Source organism: Budorcas taxicolor, chromosome 10, assembly GCF_023091745.1.
Source record: "Budorcas taxicolor isolate Tak-1 chromosome 10, Takin1.1, whole genome shotgun sequence".
Classification (NCBI taxonomy): Eukaryota; Metazoa; Chordata; class Mammalia; order Artiodactyla; family Bovidae; genus Budorcas; species Budorcas taxicolor.
The window spans coordinates 35,726,243-35,744,806 of NC_068919.1; the positions used below are offsets into that span (position 1 = coordinate 35,726,243).

Genomic DNA, 18,564 nt, shown 5'->3' on the forward strand with positions numbered 1-18,564 from the left:
GCCACATAGAGACGGTGCTAAGGGTGTGACCTGAGCAGGCTCTGACCTTGGTGGGGCCCATCTCGGGATGAGGAACCAGCTATTCCAGAAGTTGGTCCTGAAGGGCCGGAGAGCAGGGTGTCCTCGCTTGTAGCCCTGAGGTTTGGCGCCACCTCTGCATTTGCCTTGAGGCCCACACCTGTCAGAACAGAGAGGTGGGGTGAATTTAGGGCCTAGCTGCCCTGGAATCTTCTCCAAGCACTGGTGCCCCAGGCCTCCTTTGGAATACCTCACCTCTTCCTCATGTTGATGTGGGATTTGGATACTGGGAGGCAGGAGGGACCAGGATGTGCGGGGTGAATGGGGGATGACTGGTTCCCATGATCTGGCTCACTGCATCTGTCTGCCCTGGGCATGTGACTGGAGGCACAGACCAGGAGAAAGGGCTGCCCTGATCACTGTAGAAGCCACTGTGTCCTGGACCAAGCCTGTTGACTCAGCAGCACATCATCTGAATCCTACATGGGAACCTGCAGGCCCTGCAGGAGTGGGTAATTATCCAGATACCACAATTGTGGCTGCCACCCCTGTCATGATGTGAGTGATCCCTCAGGCACAAGGCCGCATGTGGGGTCTGTGCACTATGTCTGTGTGTGTGTGTGTGTGTGTCTGGTCCGTGGGCATGTGTCTGGGTGACATCCTGACTCCCAGCCTCTCTGGGACAGTAAGGCTCCTCCCCTCCCTGCTTGCAGGGAGCTGGTCCTTGGACTGGGGAAACCAGGGAGGTTGGAGGCGGGGAAAGAGTGGAGGAGGGGTCTGGCCGCTGCATCTTGGAGAGGGAGGGAGGGCGTGCGGGCATCAGGCAGGCTTCCTGGCGTGTGCACAGGGAAGCCAGGTTCACTCACCGTGGATCTGGCCTGAGCAGGACAGTTGGCGGGAGCCTTCTGCAGTTTGCTCCGCAGGGCCAGCTGTCTGTGGGAGCCGCACAGGCCCTGGGAAACTATAGGTGCACACTCGCGTCTCCTGCGGCCAGGCGGGCGGGGGGCCACTGTGGAATCTGTGGGGATAGGGAGCCTCAGGTGTAGACTCTTGTCACTGCTGAGAGTGGGTGGGGGTGGCCCCACACCCAAGCAGCATAGTTTAAGTCCCAGGACCTCAGGACTCCCACTTATAGATTCAGGAGGTCTACCTGAGTGGAGCTGGCATGCCGGGTACCCTCTCAGCATTGTACTCGGCCAGGAAGCCTGAGGGTCTGGCTTGGAGCTCTGGGCTCAGACTGGGGGCTGCGGAGCAAAGGGGGAATGGTGGTCAGCCTGGCCTGGGTGCTAGGACATCTGTGGCAGGAGGCTCCACACCTGCTGCTTCCTTCTTGCTGTGGCATGAAGTCCCAACTCAAGGTGACAGTGCTGAGAGGAGGGGCCTGGAGGGGGACCTGTGGTCTTGAGGGCAGAACCCTTAAAGAGAGACCCAGAGAGTGCTTTTGCCCCTTCCACTGTAAGAAGCCAGCGAGAAGGTGCCTCCTGCAACCTCTCTCACCTGGCGGCACCATGATCTTGGACTTCTCAGCCTCCAGAGCTGTGAGAAATAAATGTCTGTTGTTCACAACCTACCCAGTCTGTGGTCGATTATTTAGAGCAGCCCAGACAGCCTAAGAGACACCTGCTTCTGGAGGCTTGGCATACACCAAGCCTTGCCCATGTGGAGGTGTGGCCCAGGGCTCAGGGGCAGGCTCCCCAGTGCATCCAGCCTCCTGGGAGACTGAATGCCAACGGGTTCCGAATGGCTTATCCTAGAGAAACTCGGGTGCCTTTGGAATTGTGGAAGGATGGCCTCAGGGAGATCACAGTGGAACAGAGCCAGGAACCCGGAAGGAGCCTGAGGTGAGGCCCCTAAGCAACCCCTCCATGTGGAGCCTGTCGGACCACCATGACAATAGATTTCTTGTCCAAAGGGTGCTCTCTATGAGCCCTTCCAAGAGTAGAACTGGGCCTGGCCACTGTACAAGACACCCCAAGGGACGTGCGTTCAGAGCTGTCAGAAGACTGGGTCAGAAAAGACCTGTGTCAGGCAAGAGCACGGGCAAGCCCGTAAGGACCCTTGAGGGAAGGGCTCCGGCAGATTCCACAGTGGGCGGAACAGAACCAGGAGGCCATCAAACCTGGCCTCGCTTCTGCTAATTATGTCATCTCTGGCAAGTTGCTTACCCTCTCTGGGCCTCAAATTAAGAAAAAAGGCACTCCCACTTACCCCTCAGGCATAGAGGTAGTAGATGTTAAACATCCAAGGATGCACTAAACGCCAGCAGCTGGGGGCCCAGAAAACCAGTGGCCGCCCCCCCTGGCCCACTCCCCCTGGACCTACCTGTCCGGCTGCTCAGGGCACCCCGCCAGCTCCCAGTCTGCCCTGCAGATGGCGCTGCAGACAGGGTCTCTCCTGTAGCCAGCCTGCCACCCAGACAGGAACGCGTCCGAATCTGCCTCCCGTGTGTGTGGGGCGGGGCCCGGGTGGGGACCCCTCCCTCCAGCCCCCTCAGCTGCTCCCGGAGGCCGTGCCTGTCCCAGTCTCTCCCCTGACAGGGCCCTCACCTTAAGGAAAACGTGTGTTTTCCAGCATGGTGATCTCCCGGCTTCTCACGCTGCGCTCCTGCGAGGTCGATGGAGGCTGTAGAAACCGTGTTCTGAGGAGAGATTGTGTGTGGGGGGTGTCACTGTCTATGCTTTTCCCTAGGGGCCCTCCTTTGTTCTCTGCCGACCCACCCACGCTCCTGGAGCCGGCTCAGCTGCCCCCAGGGTCCCAGGGCAGCCATCCGGCAGGCTCAGGCTGGGCTGTGGAGGGAGTGGTGAGGCCACACCAGCCTCACCAGAACCTGAGTGTGCGTCCAGAGGCTCCCGGGAGGGAACTGGACTGGACCATGGTGCCCACGGGGAAGGGGGAGCCGGGGGTCGTCCAGGGAAACCAGAGGGAGGAGGAAGGGCCCGCCCCCTGCTGGGTGAGGACAGAAACTGCGCAGTGGTCCCAAGGAGCCAGACTGTCCTAAGTTGGGGGATGGGGGGCGCCAGCCCTCTGGCCCGCTGAGCCCTTGCATGGCTCTTGCAGGGCAGCTGCTGCAGAAGCAATCTCCGAGTACTCACCTGGCTTCTCCCAGGCAGGAGATGCTGCTTAAGTTCCAAAATTCCCTCCGTGGTGGGGGCACCCTTTGCATCCTGAAAATGCAAGAAGGGGCCTGGGAAACATCAAGACCAGCACAGATGACGGGTCCCCCTCTGGAATGTGGATGAGGCACCTAACCGTCTCCGACCTCCTCATCCCTGGAGACAGACGCCCTGGTGTTGCAGTGCTGTCTCAGGCTGTGGACTCCTTACCCCCAGAGTCCCTGCTGGGGAGACGGTGGTGAAGCGTATGCAAGACCCAATGGGGACAGATGGCTGCAGGTCCCCTGTCTCAGTCAGCTGTGCTCTGGGCCACCAGCTTCTCAAGGGTTTCAGCCCCTTCACCTCCTGCTTCTGTTCCACCGTGGGGAGGGGAGCAGCCGGATGAGTCAGACCAGGCTCTGGGGGCTCCACGCCCCAGCCTCTCCTCCCCACATCCCTCCCACCCAGAGAGAGCGCCTGTCTCCTCACTTCATCTCTTCAAGCTCAGAAGACTTCTCTTTTGTCCCAGTCCACACTGTGCCCCAGCCCACCCAGATGTGGGGTGACAGGACCTTGCAGCTGGCAAGGGAAAGAACAGGGCTTTCCCCAAGGGTCAAATGCTGGCTCAGTGCCTGGGGGGATCCCAACCCTCAGGCTGAGACAGGACACCCTGTCTCCCGGTGCCCCCTCACCCCAGCCTCTGCTCACCTCTGCCTCCTGCTGCAGTCGGGCAAACTTCTCTTCCTGGGAGGCCAGCAGCTTCTCTAAGTCCTTGTGTCTGCAGAGCAGCAACTCCACATCAGACACGGAGTGCTGCGGAGAAGCAAGCCAGGGTGAGGCCCCGCCTGTGGGGGTGCAGAGAGCTGGTCCCTCAAAACTGGCCCTAGGGGCCAGGAAGAGGAACAACAGGCTGTAGCTGCCAGACAGTGCGGCCAGCTAAGGGGCAGGGCCTTGGCTCACCCCGCAGTTGGGGTCCAGCAGGAGGCCCTCCCAGCAGGCCAGCCAGGCCTCGGCCTGGTTCAGCTCTTGCCGCAGCTTCTGTAGACGCCAGCTCTCCTCACAGTGTTCCCGGCGCAGGGCCCAGGCCTCTCTGAGTGCCCGCAGCTGCCTGTCCAGATCCTGCAGACACCCAGTTACCTGGTGGGAGAGGGTGTTGTGGGTGAGATGCCCACAGGGTGGGGCCAGGCTGGAGTGCCCAGCAGAAGTGTTGAGGGAAGACCGTGAGGTCCAGACCCTCCCGGTCTCTGTCCCGCTCTCTCTGCCCGCTGCCTGGTCTCCTCCTGCTCAGGGATTCCGAGGCCTGGGGTAATGGGCCTGTGTGCCCAGCTCAGCCCCAGACCCGTTGCTGTGCTCGCACCTCCAGGGACATGCAGTGGCCACTGTCCACCAGCCGCTGCCCTTCCTGCTGTACGTTCTGGGCTTGAAGGCAGTACTCCTTGATTTCTCTCCCCAGCTCCTCATGCAGTGCCAGGAGCCCCTCGGCCCGAGCTATATCCCCAGCCAGCTCCTCCGAGGACACCAGGGCCTGCTTCTCAGTGGCCCAGGCTCTGCGGGGTGAGGAGGGGAAGCTGCTGTCAGGGCCAGGGGTGCAGACTGGGGTTGGGGGCAGGGCATGAGCTGCACCAGGGGATGGGGTGACCCCCACCCTGCAGGGCAGAGTTGAGCCAACGACCGGATGCCACCTACAGCAATTCCCGACAGCGTCCGAGGAAGGCGTGGCCCTCGGCAGCCTTCTCCAGCTGCCGATCTTGCTCATGGACCTTTGCATTCAGGGTGGCCCAGGCCTCCTGCACCCCGGCCAGCTGCTTGGCCAGGCCCTCCTGAGCTGCAGAGTGGAGCTTGCCCAGCCGGCAGGCCTCCGTCTGCACCCATGCCAGCTCCTTCTCCATTGCTGCCAGTTCCCTCTGCCGCCAGAACACAGAATCAGCCTCATCCCCCCACAGCCCGATGACCACTCCTCTTCAGGAAGCACCCATCGTCTCTGAGGAGTCAGGCTCTGCTTCCAGATGGACAGCTCCCCCACCTGGGCAAGTAGGCCCTCCCTTCCCTTCCCAACTCTGGGGTCCCCCTACACAGGGAAAGAGGTCAGGTGGGCAGGCCCTGGGGGTGGACCCTCACCTCCAGACATCTGTGCTGTTGCTGCAGAGTCTGCACTGATGACAGGCTGAGGTTGAAGGCATTTCTAGCTACCAGGGTGGCCTTCTTTTGCATCCGGCCCTGGAGCTCAGCTGCTACCTGCTCCAAGCCTCGGACCTCACGGGTGGCAGCTAGGTTCTGGGAGAAGAGGGAGGGCCTGCTCTCACCAGGGTCCTCTCTCCCTGGAGACGTGGGCTCCTGGGCCACTTTTTAAACAAGGAGGTCCATGTGGCTTGGTGATGCATTCATGACCACCGGGTATAGAAAATGTCCCAATATGGCCCCTGATCAATGAGCACATAATGTTATTGATGATGGGGTAGGGCCCTGGGGGTGTTCTGTGGGAACAGGGTCTTCAGTGCCCAGTTCATGAGCCAGGTTGGGGGACAGGGGACTAGGAATCAGGTGGGAATGAGTTCATGGTGGGGAGGAGGGTGGTTTGGGGGATCTGGCTGAGATGAAGAGGGTTGCCTTAGGAGTCTGCCCAGCCAGGACCCTGAGTGACAGCATCGCTAGGATGCGGGCTCCGTCAGGGCCTCGGGGACCGGGGCTGCCTCCCTAGAAACTGCCAGCTGTGCCTGAGAGCGACGGCTGTGGAGGAGCGCTGAGATTTCCTTGGCACCCAAATCCACTCAGAACGTTTAGATAAGGAGAGGGACGTGGTGGTGAAATCTTGCCCAGTTAGTCTGTGTCTTAATAAACCTGAAGTCTGCGCTTGGAGGGAGCCTAGAGGGGGTCAAGAGCTGGCCAGACAGGCTTCCTATTTCTCCTTGGAGGTGTGAACTATACCAGGAAGAACCAAATCAGTGGAGAGACTCAGAGAGGGCTGACAGTGGAAGACTGAGACTTGATCTGCTTGGCACGAGGAGTTAGAGGCGTGCACACACGTGCATGCACACACACAGAGTTAGAGGCAGCCACCTCCCTCCACACACAGATAGACATGCACACACACAGCTGGGGTGGCTGCCTGGCCCTGGCCCAGGAAGAAGGCACAGCTGTCCCTGCCCCTTGTCTGCCCCGACCGGGCCCAGGGCACCCACCTGTGTGCGGGCTTTCACTGCCTGATCCAGCCTCTCCCAAGAGGCCTCAATGCGACTCCTCTGTGCTTGAATCTGGGGAGAGCACCTGGGTGCTGCCTGTTCCAGAGAGCCTGCCCGCTCCCTCAGGGCCTGCACCCTGGCCTGCCCCAGGCTCTGGACATCCTTCCTGAAAGCATCGAACTTCTCTTCCAGCAGCTGCAGGGTACAGGACCAGCGAGGTCAGTCTGGAGGTGGTGTCCAGCAGCCCTCAAAGCTGACAAAGGGCTTGGCAGTATCCGCCACTTCTGATATCCCTCAGCTCTGCCCTTAGAACCGCCGGGGGTCCTTCCAGAGCCCAGAGACCCCTCACTTCCCATGTGCCTCCCAACCCCACTCTGCCCTTGCGAGCCACTCAATCTCCTCTCCTCCAGGTTCGCTCAGGAGTGACTTACCTTGACAGCCTCTAGATCCTGCCCGTAGTCCTGGGACTCAGCAATGGCCACCTTGCTGGCCAGCCAGGCATCCAGGAGCAGGGCTTCCCGCTCCAGCTGGTGGAGCTGCAACTGCTCCTTCAGGCCTTGCCCCCTGCCCTCCGCTCTCTGCAGCAGCCCTGAGTGGGCGTCCCTTACCGCGTGCATCTGGGCAAGCACCTTGGGGCTGCAGCAGGAAGGACAACCCCCCTGGAGCTCTTAGGCCTCACACCTCCTTAGTGGGGGCCCCTCCCTGCTCCTCCCTCCTGGGCCTGGCTCCAGCGCACCTTTCTGGGTTCTGCCCGCTCTCAAGGAGGGCTGCTGTCTGCTGCAGCCTCTCAATGCGCGTGGTGAATCCCTCCAGGTCCCTCCTGGTGGCCTCCAGCTGCCGCAGGAAGGTCTGAGTGGCCTCGACACTCTGACCCATATCCTCGATGTCAAGGCCACAGCCCCGTTCTTGCAGCCAGGATTCTGCCTCCAAGAGCTGGGGTGACAAAGAGCACAGTTTTCCCTAGGCGGTGCCCTCCAGGACTCACGTTTTGAGGCCTCATGGCCTCAAGAGTTAGAGCAGTGAGTGGTTCCCGGCCTGGCTGATCAGAATCATCAGAGAGCTTGAACAACTCGCTCTGCCTCTCACCCCATAAGATTCTGATTTGGTCTGGAATGGACCCGAGTGTCAGCACTGCTTAAAAGTTCCAGGTGATACAGATGTAGAGCCTTGACAGAATCGCTGGTTTAGACAAAATAGCGAAACCAAACCAAAGCCAGTGGGCTCATTTTCTGGGAAACATGCTGAAGGAAGACCTCGGGGTCAGGAGACTGGTTACTGGAAATGCACAGAGAGCCTGGAGCCCCACCTGGGGGTGACGTTCCAGGCCTGCCTACACTCCGGGTGTCCTCATGCCACCTTCTGTGCCCCGCAGCACCCCTTACCTCCGTCAGGAAGTACTGGGCCTCCTGAGCCTGCTGTAGCCGCCGACGCCTCTGCGCAGCCTCTGCCCGCAGGCGGCCCGTGGCGTCCTCCAGCTGCTGTACTCGGGCAGCCACATCGCGGGCAGCGAAGTGCCCAGCCTGCACCAGCTTGCGCCCTGTGCCCACCACTGCCTGGGTTAGAGCCTCGTGGCTGCTCATCTCACTCTCCAGGCTCTGTGGAGTCAGAGGAAGATGACATGGGACATGCTCCTGGGTGCTCCTTGGGGGACCTGGGAGTTATGTCTGAAGCCCAGTGGGACCCCACAGATTCCCCCAGACAGAACCCTGCCTTCTGACCAACTAAGAATCCTAGGACCCCCAGAACCTCCCGGAGGCAGAAGCTCCCAGAACCAGAGGTGACTGGACAGCCCTGCCTGTTCCCACTAGGCCCACACCTGGTGCTTCTCCTGCAGGCGCCGTAGGGCGCTCAGGCTCTGGTCACAGTCCTGGGCGGCCACCAGGAGCAGCTTCTCCTGCACCCAGGCCATCTCCTCGTCGGCATCCCTGAAGAACTGCAGCAGCAGGCTCCGGGCCTCCAGGGCTGTCCTGCGCTCCTGCAGGGGCGCCCGCAGGCTCTCGAACCTGCAGGGGTGGAGGGTGGGCCCGCGGCAGGCGGGACCCCAGTTGTCAGGATCCGGGGCCAGACTGTGACCTCCACATCACTCACCTGCTCTGTGTCGCTCGCCATGGGCTGGGCAGGCCCTGAGGAGCTGAGCTGGGGGACAGGGAGGAGGGGTGGGGGTTACCTCTGAAGCAGCCGCTGGGCCTGCTCTTCTACATCTCGGGCCAGGCAGTGACCTTCCTGGACATAGGCCTGGGCCTGGGCTTGGCCCAGCAGGGCCTGTGCCTGCCCGACCTGCCTGTCCACTGCTGCCTCCAGCTCCCCCTGAGCCCTCAGGAGCTCGTCCAGCCCAGGCTGGTCCTGGCCCCCGATGGGGACTCTCAGCTTGAGCTCCACAGGCTCCAGCCAGCTCTCCAGTTCCTCCATGCTCCGTCGCAGACGCAGGGCCTGCAGCAGAATGAGAGTGTGAGGAGGAGAGGCCGAGAGCTGTACCCTGCCGGCTCCACCACACAGCCTCACCTCCTGGGCCTCCTGTAGCTTGGCTGCCCTCCTCTGGCACTGGGCCTGCAGCTCCTCCCAGAGCTTTCTCAGCTCCTGCAGCTGTTCCTGGATGGTCTCTGAGGCCGAGTGGCCATCCTGCAGCAGCCTCTGCCCCTCCTACAGTCACAACATAGCATATGCCTCGTGGACTCAGGACTGCTGGTCTCAGGGCATTGGGGTTGCCTTCAGCCACCAGTCCCATTGCTTCAGAGTCTGCGTGCTAGCTGTGTGATCTCGGGCAAATTCCTTAGCCTCTCTGAGCTCATTTCCCTTCTCCATATAATGGTGATAATAATGGGTATTTAGTTTGAATGGGATCAAAGATTTCAGGTACTTGGCAGGGCTCTTTATATCAGAGGGAGGCAGTCTGGGGTCAGGCATGCCCTCTGTAGGTGGAAGAGGGCAAATTTAAAAGGCGCTACGCTTTGACTCCTACACCCACAGGACTGCTGGCTGTGCCCTGACTCTTCGTCCTCTAACACTTTTCCAAGAGTTTTAAAAACTATCATGCCAAAACACCGTCCTTAAAATTCTTGAAAAGGCAATATTTTTGGAGAGGGGGGCGCCCCAGGGAAGCCACTGTGTCTCACTACCCGTTGGTGCCTTGCATGGCATCTGTATACAATGCACTCGAAGGTCGGCCACCCCAGCTGTGACTCAGGGCCAGCTGCCAGGGCTCTGTGGGATCAGCTCCTTCTCTGGCCTGTAGCTGGTCCCCGGCGCCCAGGGCCTCACCATCTGCAGCCTCTGTTGGTGGTGTGCACGGGTGTCCAGCTCTGCCTGGAGATTCTGTTGTTGCCGCAACTGGGCCTGTAGGTCCACTGGGTCCCACCAGCCCTCTTCCAGGGCCACCAGGTTCTTCTCCCTCAGCCAGGCGGCCATCTGGGCACACAGGGAGGATGAGGCTCTGCTGCCTAGGGCTCTCCTTCTCTCTAATCCCTGGGCTGCCCTGAAGAAGGGTGGCTTTCCTCTGGGCAAGCCCTTCCCCCCACCACAGCTGCTCCCCACCATGGCCCACCTCACAGGAGTCCTGCAGGAAAGACTGTAGCTGCCTGAGCTCCTCCAGCTGGCGGCAACGGGTCCTGGCTTGCTCCAGGAGTGCCTCTTTCCTGCAGAACAAGGGTCTCAGGGGCCTCGGGTCTGCTTGCTGGGACCCGGAGCTGCTACACATGTGTGTATGTGCACGTATGCATACACAAATGCACAAGTATACCCTTCCAGTTCAGGACAGCCCTTTCCTCCATTTTTTAAAAACTGATTTTTTAAAATTGGAGGATAATAGCTTTACAATGTTGTGTTAGTTTCTGCTGTATGTGAATGTTGTATGTATACATACATATAACATATGTATGTATATATACATGTGTATGCATATATCCCCTCCCTCTTGAGCCTCCTTCCCATTGTCCAACCCCAGCCCGCTAGGTCATCACAGAGCACTGAGCTGAGCTCCCTGTGCTTTACAGAAGCTTCCCACTAGCTATCTACTTTACACATGGTAGTGTATATACGTGTCAACGCTACTCTCTCAATTTGCCCCAGCCTTCTCTTCCCTCCCCATGTCCACGCTGCTGCTGCTAAGTCACTTCAGTCGTGTCCGACTCTGTGCGACCCCATAGACAGCAGCCCACCAGGCTCCTCTGTCCATGGGATTTTCCAGGCAAGAGTACTGGAGTGGGGTGCCATTGCCATCTCTACTAGGCCATTCTATATGTCTGTGTTTTTATTCCTGCCCTGAAAATAGGTTCATAAGTATGCATTAATACACGATATTTTTCTTTTTCTGACTTACTTCACTCTGACTCTAGGTTCATCCAGTTTTATTACTTTTTATGGCCGAATAATATTCAAAAGCATAGACATTACTTTGCTGACTAAGGTCCATCTAGTCAAGGCTATGGTTTTTCCTGTGGTCATGTATGGATGTGAGAGTTGGACTGTGAAGAAGGCTGAGCACTGAAGAATTGAAGCTTTTGAACTGTGGTGTTGGAGAAGACTCTTGAGAGTCCCTTGGACTGCAAGGAGATCCAACCAGTCCAATCGGAAGGAGATCAGCCCTGGGATTTCTTTGGCCACCTCATGCGAAGAGTTGACTCATTGGAAAAGACTCTGATGCTGGGAGGGATTGGGAGGAGGAGGAGAAGGGGACGACAGAGGATGAGATGGCTGGATGGCATCACTGACGCGATGGACGTGAGTCTGAGTAAACTCCGGGAGTTGGTGATGGACAGGGAGGCCTGGCGTGCTGCGATTCATGGGGTCGCAATGAGTCAGACACGACGGAGCGACTGGACTGAGCTGAATATTCCACTGTATATATATGTCCCACTTCTCAATCCACTCCTCTGCTATGGACATTCAGGTTGCTTCCATACTAGGACAGCTTTTCTTGCATATCAATTTACACTGACTCTGGGGTTTCCTTTAAAATTTAGAGACATGCTCTACTTCCCCTTATTAATGCCATGAGCTGAATCGTGTCCTCCAGACTCCTATCTTGAAGTCCTAATCCCCAGTACCGCAGAATATGACTGTTTTTGAAGAAAGGCTTTTAAAGAAGTAATTAAATTATACAAGGTCATTTGCGTGGGCCCCAATATGACTGGTGTCTTTATAAGAAGAGATTAGGACACAGATGTTTACAGAGCACGTGATGACAAGGAGAGGTCTCAGGAGAAACCAGTGCTGCCAATATCTTAATCTTGGATTTCTGGTCTCTGGAAATATAACCAAATTTGTGTTGTTTAGGCCACTAGTCTGTGGTTTTTTGTTATGGCAGCCTCGCAAACTAATTCAGTGTCTAAACCACTTTTTGATCATATACTGCTATTAGTAAGAATTTTTTGGTATGTATTTGTATGGGTGCATATATATGTGTGTGCGCGCGCACACGTTTATATATGTGTATACCCCTGGACCAATATAGTAAGTCCATTACCATATGAACAAAAATAGCAGTTAGGAATGAGATCTATTAAAGAGATAGGAAAAGAAGTTCTAATACCCCCAGTCACCCCACCAGGGTCCATACAAGCCTCCTACCAGCAGAGTCCCCACGCTGCGGGGAGTGTGAACCCTTGTCTCTTCCTGCTGGGGTTGCCAAAAGGTGTAAGGGGGATAGGAGACATGTAGAGAGTATTGGTGGAATGAAAACAGCCCCCTAGAGGATGCCAGAGACTTAAAGGGAGGGGTTTGGGTGGCACTGCCCTGGGAGGTGCAGGTGGGCCTGCTGGGAACCATCCAAGGGGACTAGGGGGAGGGAGTGTTGACAGAGACCAGCAAACCAATATTTTCCATCTGTCAGTCAAAGACCTTGGGTACCCAGGTGAGGTCCATGTGCAGGGGAGAGGAGGGGAGAGGTCACCAGCACAGGAACCGCAACACTGTGGGCCCTAGTGGGCTCTTGGGGAAGGATGGAGACCTCTGCTGATCTGGGATCCCGCCTTTTCCATATCTGCCTTGGTCTAAAGTTTGAGGGGCTGGACAGGCTGCTGAACCATATAGGCTCTTATGAGGAAAACAAGCAGAGCTTGGAGCCTCATAGCCCCGTGGGCTTCAGTTAAGTGGGCATAAGAAATCTGCCAACCTGCCTGCATGCCAGGCACTGTGCCCGGACATCAAGGGTCCCTTCCCCATTCTGACCACAACCCTGAGAGGCAGGTATTGTTATCCCCTCACTGCAGACAGGAGACTAGTAAGAAAGGGGCTCCAAGATACACCGTGAGTGGGCTGCACAGAAACAGCGGTGTCTGGCTCACTGTTGTGCTCCGTATGGCCTCTTCATGAGGCTGTCTCTCTCTTAGTTTCTCAAGCATGTGCTTCTTTGTAAAAGTCACCTTTATCTCAGCAGACTGACCATGTGCTATTTGATTCCATAACAGGCTGACACACTGCAGGGTTGGGACAATGGGGCCCTGGCATCTGAATTCAGCCCTTGGTAAAGGCTGGGGGAGCCCTTGGTAAAGGCTAAGGGGAGAAGGGCAGGGGAAGAGCCTGATGCCTGTGCTAGCCCACCAACCACAGCCCCTTCAGCCAGGGCCAGAGGTACCTCAGAAGCATGGCCTGGCACCGACTCAGCGGGCCCTGGGCCTCGGGGTGTCCGCCCTGGAGCAGGCTGCGGGTGGCGGCTTCCAGCGCACTCATCTTCTCTGCCTGAGCCTCCAGGTCCTGCTCACGCACCCTGTGCTTCCACAGCAGGGTCTCCACATTGGCCAAGGAGTCCTGGGAGGCGATACTGTCTGCAGGGCTGCCCTCCCAGTCCCTAGCTACCTGCTTTCCTATCAAACACATCCCCCCAATCCCTGCAGGCTGTATCTGACTTTAGATTCTCAACCAGGAAAGGTATGAGGGATAGGGGTCAAGTGTTAGAATTTCCAGGGCTTGAGGGCTGGGAGCTGCCCTTGGACTGGAAATCTCAGGCAGCATTGGCTGGTTTGATCCCTAACCCTGCTCTGGCAAACCCTCCCTCACTCCTGCTGGGCACCTACCCCCAGACCCTCACTGGCTGGGCAGGCTTCCAGGCTGCAGAGCCAACTTTCCATCTGCTCCACAGAGCTCAGAATCCGCTGTCGAGCAAGGAAAAGGCAGGAGAACGTGAGTAGAGGGTCCAGTCATGGTGGGTAGCGTGACTCTGTTGGTGGCCCAGTGGGAAGCCAGGACTGGGGCCTGGCTCAACAGAAGGGGTCACAGCAGGCAAGGTTTGCAGTGGGTGAGATGGGTGGTGGGTGGTGGGAAAGGCCCCTGGCACAGCAGCCTCTCTGGCTTTGGCTTTGACCAGGGCAGTGGGTTTAGCACAGGCACCAGCGGTGGGGGTGGGATGGAGGCTGCCTACCTGTAGTTCCAGGGCCTGATGCAGGTGGTGCTGGTGCTCATGCCAGGCCCCTTCCAAGATGTTCAGCTCCTGATTAAAATCAGCCAGGGCCTGGTGGATGTTGGGGGTGGATGGGTGCCCTACAGCAAGCAGTCGCTGCCCGGTGCTTCGGGCCAGGCTGATGCTGTCCATACGGGAGTCCAGCTCAGCCTGTAAGAGGACTGGGCTCAGATCCCAGAGGCTGAGGCTCCCTGAGTGGGAGGGAAGAGGGCCAAGGGGAAGGGGGAGAGGTAGGGAAGACAACTGAGGGGGCAGGATGGACGAGGGGAAAGGCAGAGGCAGCCGACACAGAAAGAACCCAAGACAAAATTGTGGTCACAATAAGGGGGAGGAGGCCAGAGAGGAGATGAGATCCGGGAAAGGCCCCAGGGTCTGGGCCGCTCACTTTGAGTTCCTGGTGTTCCTCCAACATGCGTTGGACCTCCGCGAGGCTGCCGGGGCTTCTCCGGGAGTCCAGCTGAGCTCGCAGCCTCTGGGCCCAGACCAGCAGTTCTCGCAGCACTGCCTGCAGCTCCTGAGCTTGCTGCAACGCATCCAGCGACTCCTTCCTGCCCACAGGACCCATCAGCTAGTCCCAGAGCCTCCCAGCCCTTTCGCCCCTGTGCCCACCAGTGCCTTCTGTCCCCGAATCTGTCCAGCCAAAGAAAGGCCCAAGGGTTGGGAATTAATAGGCTGGCGATATCGATTGTTATTAAGGACAGAGAAAGACTCTTAGGGGAAGACTGGGGATTGAGACGCTGCAGGGGCTGGCTCAGTGAGGGGTGAGGGAGAGAGATTCGGGGTTTGTACCACTTCTGGATCCTGCTCTGGAGCTGCCGCCAGCTGTCCATCATCTCCTGCTGATGGTGGCTGAGGCCGTGGGCCATCTCAGGGCTTCTCTGGCAGACTTGGCCTGCTTCATGCTCTAGAGGCTGTGAGGGAAGCCAGGGTCAGGGGTGGGGGCCAGGAGGCAGGGAGCGCTCAGGGGAGCCCAGCCTGCAACTGAGAGGACCTGGCTGTCTCTTGAGGTCCTGACAGCTTACCCCCCACCACCCATCCATGGGTGCCCAAGGTCCTTTGGATGCTGTACCCTGGGCCCACCCCCCCACTCCCCAGCTGCACACCTCCACCTGGGCCTGGAGGAGGCCTATTTCCTGCTCCAGCTCCTTGTGTTTCTGCTTCAGCCTCTGCACACTGTCCAGATCTTTCCCACAGTCCAGGGCCTGGACCAGGGTGGCCTGGGGAGGAAGGGGGCGTTACTATTGCCCTTTGCTCCAGCTCCTCCCTCATGGCAGAGGGGTCGCTGGCCGCAGGCTTTCTGTGTGGAAAGCAAGCGGCCATCCCGATTCCCTTCTCAGTGCCTTGCATGGGCTGCAACAGGCCGCTGGCCCTGACCAGGTGTCCCTCCTGCTGTGAAGGAGGAAGGTTCCCAGGAGACACTTGGGTCTGGAGGTTCCCCAGCGGCAAGAACCTCTATGGTGTGGAGCCTCCACATGCATTCTCACTTGACCCTCATTCCTTCTCAGGGACTCGAGACGGACCAGCCTGGCTGTGTAGGAACCAGACGGGCAGTAAGAACAGAGCTCTCTGCATGCCCAGAGCAGGGCACCACCTTCTTGACAGGGTGCTTCTCAGGCTGTGTACAATTTTCCCACCTCTGCCAGCATCTTGGCCAGGCGCCCATGCGTCAGCGGACACATAGCCCAGCAAACCTCCTGTGGGTTCTGGCTTTGCCCACGGACTTCAGAGGACACATGGGGAGGAGGGGTTGCTCCGGCCTCTGGACTCTTGGGAGAAAGGAGGCAGGTGGGGACAGCCTCCGAGAAGCAGATCGGAGCTTCTAGGTCCAGAGTTGACTCTAAGAGCCCCTGGCAGACCCACTGATGGCCCCCTGGTGGGACCTGCCTCCAAGGACCCAGCTGAAGGGGAGAGGTGGGCCAGGGGTGGGAGGCACTATCCCCTGGCTTCGTCAGCTCCTCCACTGCTTACCTTCTTCCTGACCTGCTCAGTGATGTCATCAAGCTTTTGGGACAACGTGTGTATCTCCAGGGCCACTTCGAGCTGCTGCTGGTATCTGAGCAGGTTGCCATGGAAACTGTTCCACCTGAGAGAGAGGGTGTAAGGCTGAGTCTGGGTTGGGCCCTCAGCCCCCTCTCCCAGCCCCACTGCTTCTGGCTCCAGGACCGGCCTGTTGTTGAGCTGCTGTTGCCGCTGCCAGATGGTCTTGAGTTGCTCCGCGTCCTGAGTCTTGAGCTGCGGTGAAAAGTCACTGACGCTCCTGATGCGGGCATCATCCACTGTGCCCTGTGGGGGTATAGAGTGTGGGCATTGCTGGCACCAGCTCTGAGCTCCTTCTTTGTGCTGCAGTCTCTACTTGGAGGGTCTGCTTGGGCCCAAGAGAGCGTGAGGAACAGCATGTTTGGTGGTAGCTGCTTCCTCTGCGTGGCCATCCCATCCCATGCCTGGTGCACTGAGTGAGATATTCTTGGGGCAGGGAGCCCAGGGGAAGCGCACCGGGAGGACAGACATGCATTGGTGAGCAGAAGCTTTTAAAGTGAAAATGCATCTTCTCAGGATAAGAAAAGCCAAGTTAGGGCCTGAATGAAACAGTGAGCACCAGTCTCCTTAGGTTAGGGTGTCCCTGTCCCTGGGAATCACCAGGCTGAGAATGCCACTGTGTGGAGCTCACGGCCACAAGGGGAGAGGATCCTTGACGGTGGGAGGGCTGGAGGTGTCCTGCCCCAGGAACAGCACCTTGCGTTGGTCTACATTTCCAAAGCGCTTCCCAAGAGGTGTCTCATGTGAGGTGAGAAGGGAAGGGGCGTTCTTTCACAGAAGCCAAAGCAGAGCTCAGAGACCGACATGGTGAATTTATGGCGGAGCCAGGACTCAAGCCCAGCTCAAGTCTATCGAGCACTCTTTCTACTACAGCATCTGCAACAGCAGCGGCTGTGAAATCCTACTGGTAAAGGCTCTCAGACTGAGGCACTACAGCCTTTTACAAAGTCATATACTCCGTTCAGGGGGTGAGGTTAGCACGTCTGGGCTCTTAATATGTGATTGTGAATACACTTGGCTAATTTCTACACCACCTAAGAGAAACTGATTTTGGTGGTGTGTATGAGGGGGTTGGGGAGGAGATCTTGAGTTGGTTGATGAGGAGGGTTCTGAGCCACTGCAGTTTATTGATTAGCCACTACATCCAACCATACATGCATTCATCTAAAATTTTGGGGGGGAAATAATCATAGGTGCGCAGGAAATTGCACCAGTGTATACTGAAGGCCCATGTACCCTTCCCCCAGCTTCCCCTGATGGTAACAGCTTATGTAACTATAGTGCAATGTGAAAACCAGGGCATTGACTGGTATAACTATTAACTACACTACAGATTTTATTCAGAGTTCAGCAGTTTTTACTTGCACACATCTGTGTATGTGTGGAAAAGTATCGCTCTAGGCAGTTTTATCATATGTATAGATTCCTGTAACCACCACCATTCATATATGCTCCCTTACCTATGAAGGAAGCAGTATCCCACTTTAAAGATGAAGAAACTAAGATTTGGCAAGGTGAGGGAGCCTGTCTAAGCAAGCGCAGGTCATAAGCACTGAGCTGACATGAGGGCCCGCCTCTGGCTCCAGAGCCCACACTGGGCCGCTATTTCCTGATGCAGGGCACCTTACCCCGGCGCAGACTCCTCGGAGCTTGCGGAGCTGCCTGTGGAGCTGCTGGCAGTGCTCAAGGTCCTGGCCCAGGTCACTGACATTCACCATCACCTCCTGTGGGGGCCACAGGTTGGGAAGGCTGTACTCTGAGCGCCCAGCCCTGGGGGCACCTAGCCCCCAGGCACCCAGCTGCTAGGGGCAGTGCTGAGGCAGGCGGTGACTTGGCGAACTTCCTGCCAGGGCTCCCTCCTCCATCTGCCAGCCCCACTGCCAGCTCTGTCGATACCCAGCAGGGTCTCACCATCTCCTGGATCCAGGCCTCTGCAGCATCCACTCTCTGCAGGAATTCCAGGATGTTCCGCTTGTCCTTCAGGTCCTCGCCCCGGAGAGCCACTGCCTGCCTCAGCTTCTCCCAGTGCTCCTGCAGCTCCCGCAGCCTCTGGGAGACCTCTCCCACCAGAGGGTGGCTCTGTGCTAGGAGAGCCTCGCCCTCCTGGGGAGAGAGCGGAGATGCTGATTGTCACTCTTCCTCCCACTTTTTCTCCATCACAGGCTCCCCCTGCCTCAGACCTTTTCTCTTGGCCATCTTGGAGTCCTCACTGTGAGGCAGGGTGGGGGCTGAGGGCCTGGCTGTTACCTTGACAACAGAGGTTATGATCTCCTCACGGGCCTGGACCTCAGCCTCAAAGGCCTGGTGTTTCTGTAGGTGTCTCAACTTAGCTTTCAGGTCCCCAGAAGGGACTGGCTCCTTCAGCTGCTGGAATTGCTCCTGGATCCAGTCCTCGGCCTGGTGGGGGTGGGGACATGAGTCTCACAACGCTGATGGTCCACAGAGATGTCCCACACGCTTGCCCTCAGCTGTGCCCAGGCAGTGGACTGCTGGCCCGAGGGGAGGGCTGGGCAGTGCCTGGTAAATAAGATCCAGCAGTCTGGGCCCAGGAAGACAGCCCCAGCTCAGCTGGTCCCCCAGCCACAGGAAGGGGCTGGGCAAGGACCTTGGGTGGGAACTCAGTTTGGAGGTGAGGCTCGCTGGCCCCAGGACCCTGGACAGCTCTGCTCCCTCCCAGTGCCTCTCTTTGACCTGGGTCTGCAAGAGCTTAGGAAGCAGTGGGGTCTCCACACACAGGGTCTTCGAATCAAACATCTAGGCTCCAGCATGGCCTCTCAGAAAGCCATTTAACTCTCCAAACTTCAGTGTCCCCATCACAGGGCTGTGGCGAGGCCTGAACAAGCTG

At 58.0% G+C, this 18,564-nt stretch overlaps 1 protein-coding gene across 1 annotated transcript in view; it reads right to left on the minus strand.

Moving 5' to 3' along the window:
• Nucleotides 1-122: 122 nt before the first annotated feature.
• SPTBN5 (spectrin beta, non-erythrocytic 5) overlaps nt 123-18,564 on the minus strand; it is a 50,147-nt gene continuing 31,705 nt past the window's right edge. The window contains 30 exon segments of the mRNA XM_052647358.1: nt 123-178; nt 885-1,036; nt 1,169-1,262; nt 2,565-2,656; nt 3,111-3,182; nt 3,819-3,923; nt 4,071-4,247; nt 4,468-4,657; nt 4,797-5,014; nt 5,229-5,384; nt 6,290-6,484; nt 6,721-6,925; nt 7,026-7,222; nt 7,672-7,884; nt 8,106-8,292; nt 8,457-8,719; nt 8,792-8,929; nt 9,548-9,694; nt 9,831-9,921; nt 12,861-13,033; nt 13,300-13,377; nt 13,644-13,832; nt 14,068-14,230; nt 14,472-14,593; nt 14,786-14,899; nt 15,651-15,765; nt 15,850-15,965; nt 17,348-17,443; nt 17,631-17,822; nt 17,967-18,116. Of these exon segments, the coding sequence (XP_052503318.1) occupies nt 1,199-1,262; nt 2,565-2,656; nt 3,111-3,182; nt 3,819-3,923; nt 4,071-4,247; nt 4,468-4,657; nt 4,797-5,014; nt 5,229-5,384; nt 6,290-6,484; nt 6,721-6,925; nt 7,026-7,222; nt 7,672-7,884; nt 8,106-8,292; nt 8,457-8,719; nt 8,792-8,929; nt 9,548-9,694; nt 9,831-9,921; nt 12,861-13,033; nt 13,300-13,377; nt 13,644-13,832; nt 14,068-14,230; nt 14,472-14,593; nt 14,786-14,899; nt 15,651-15,765; nt 15,850-15,965; nt 17,348-17,443; nt 17,631-17,822; nt 17,967-18,116 (4,218 nt within the window). The 3' untranslated portion in view covers nt 123-178; nt 885-1,036; nt 1,169-1,198.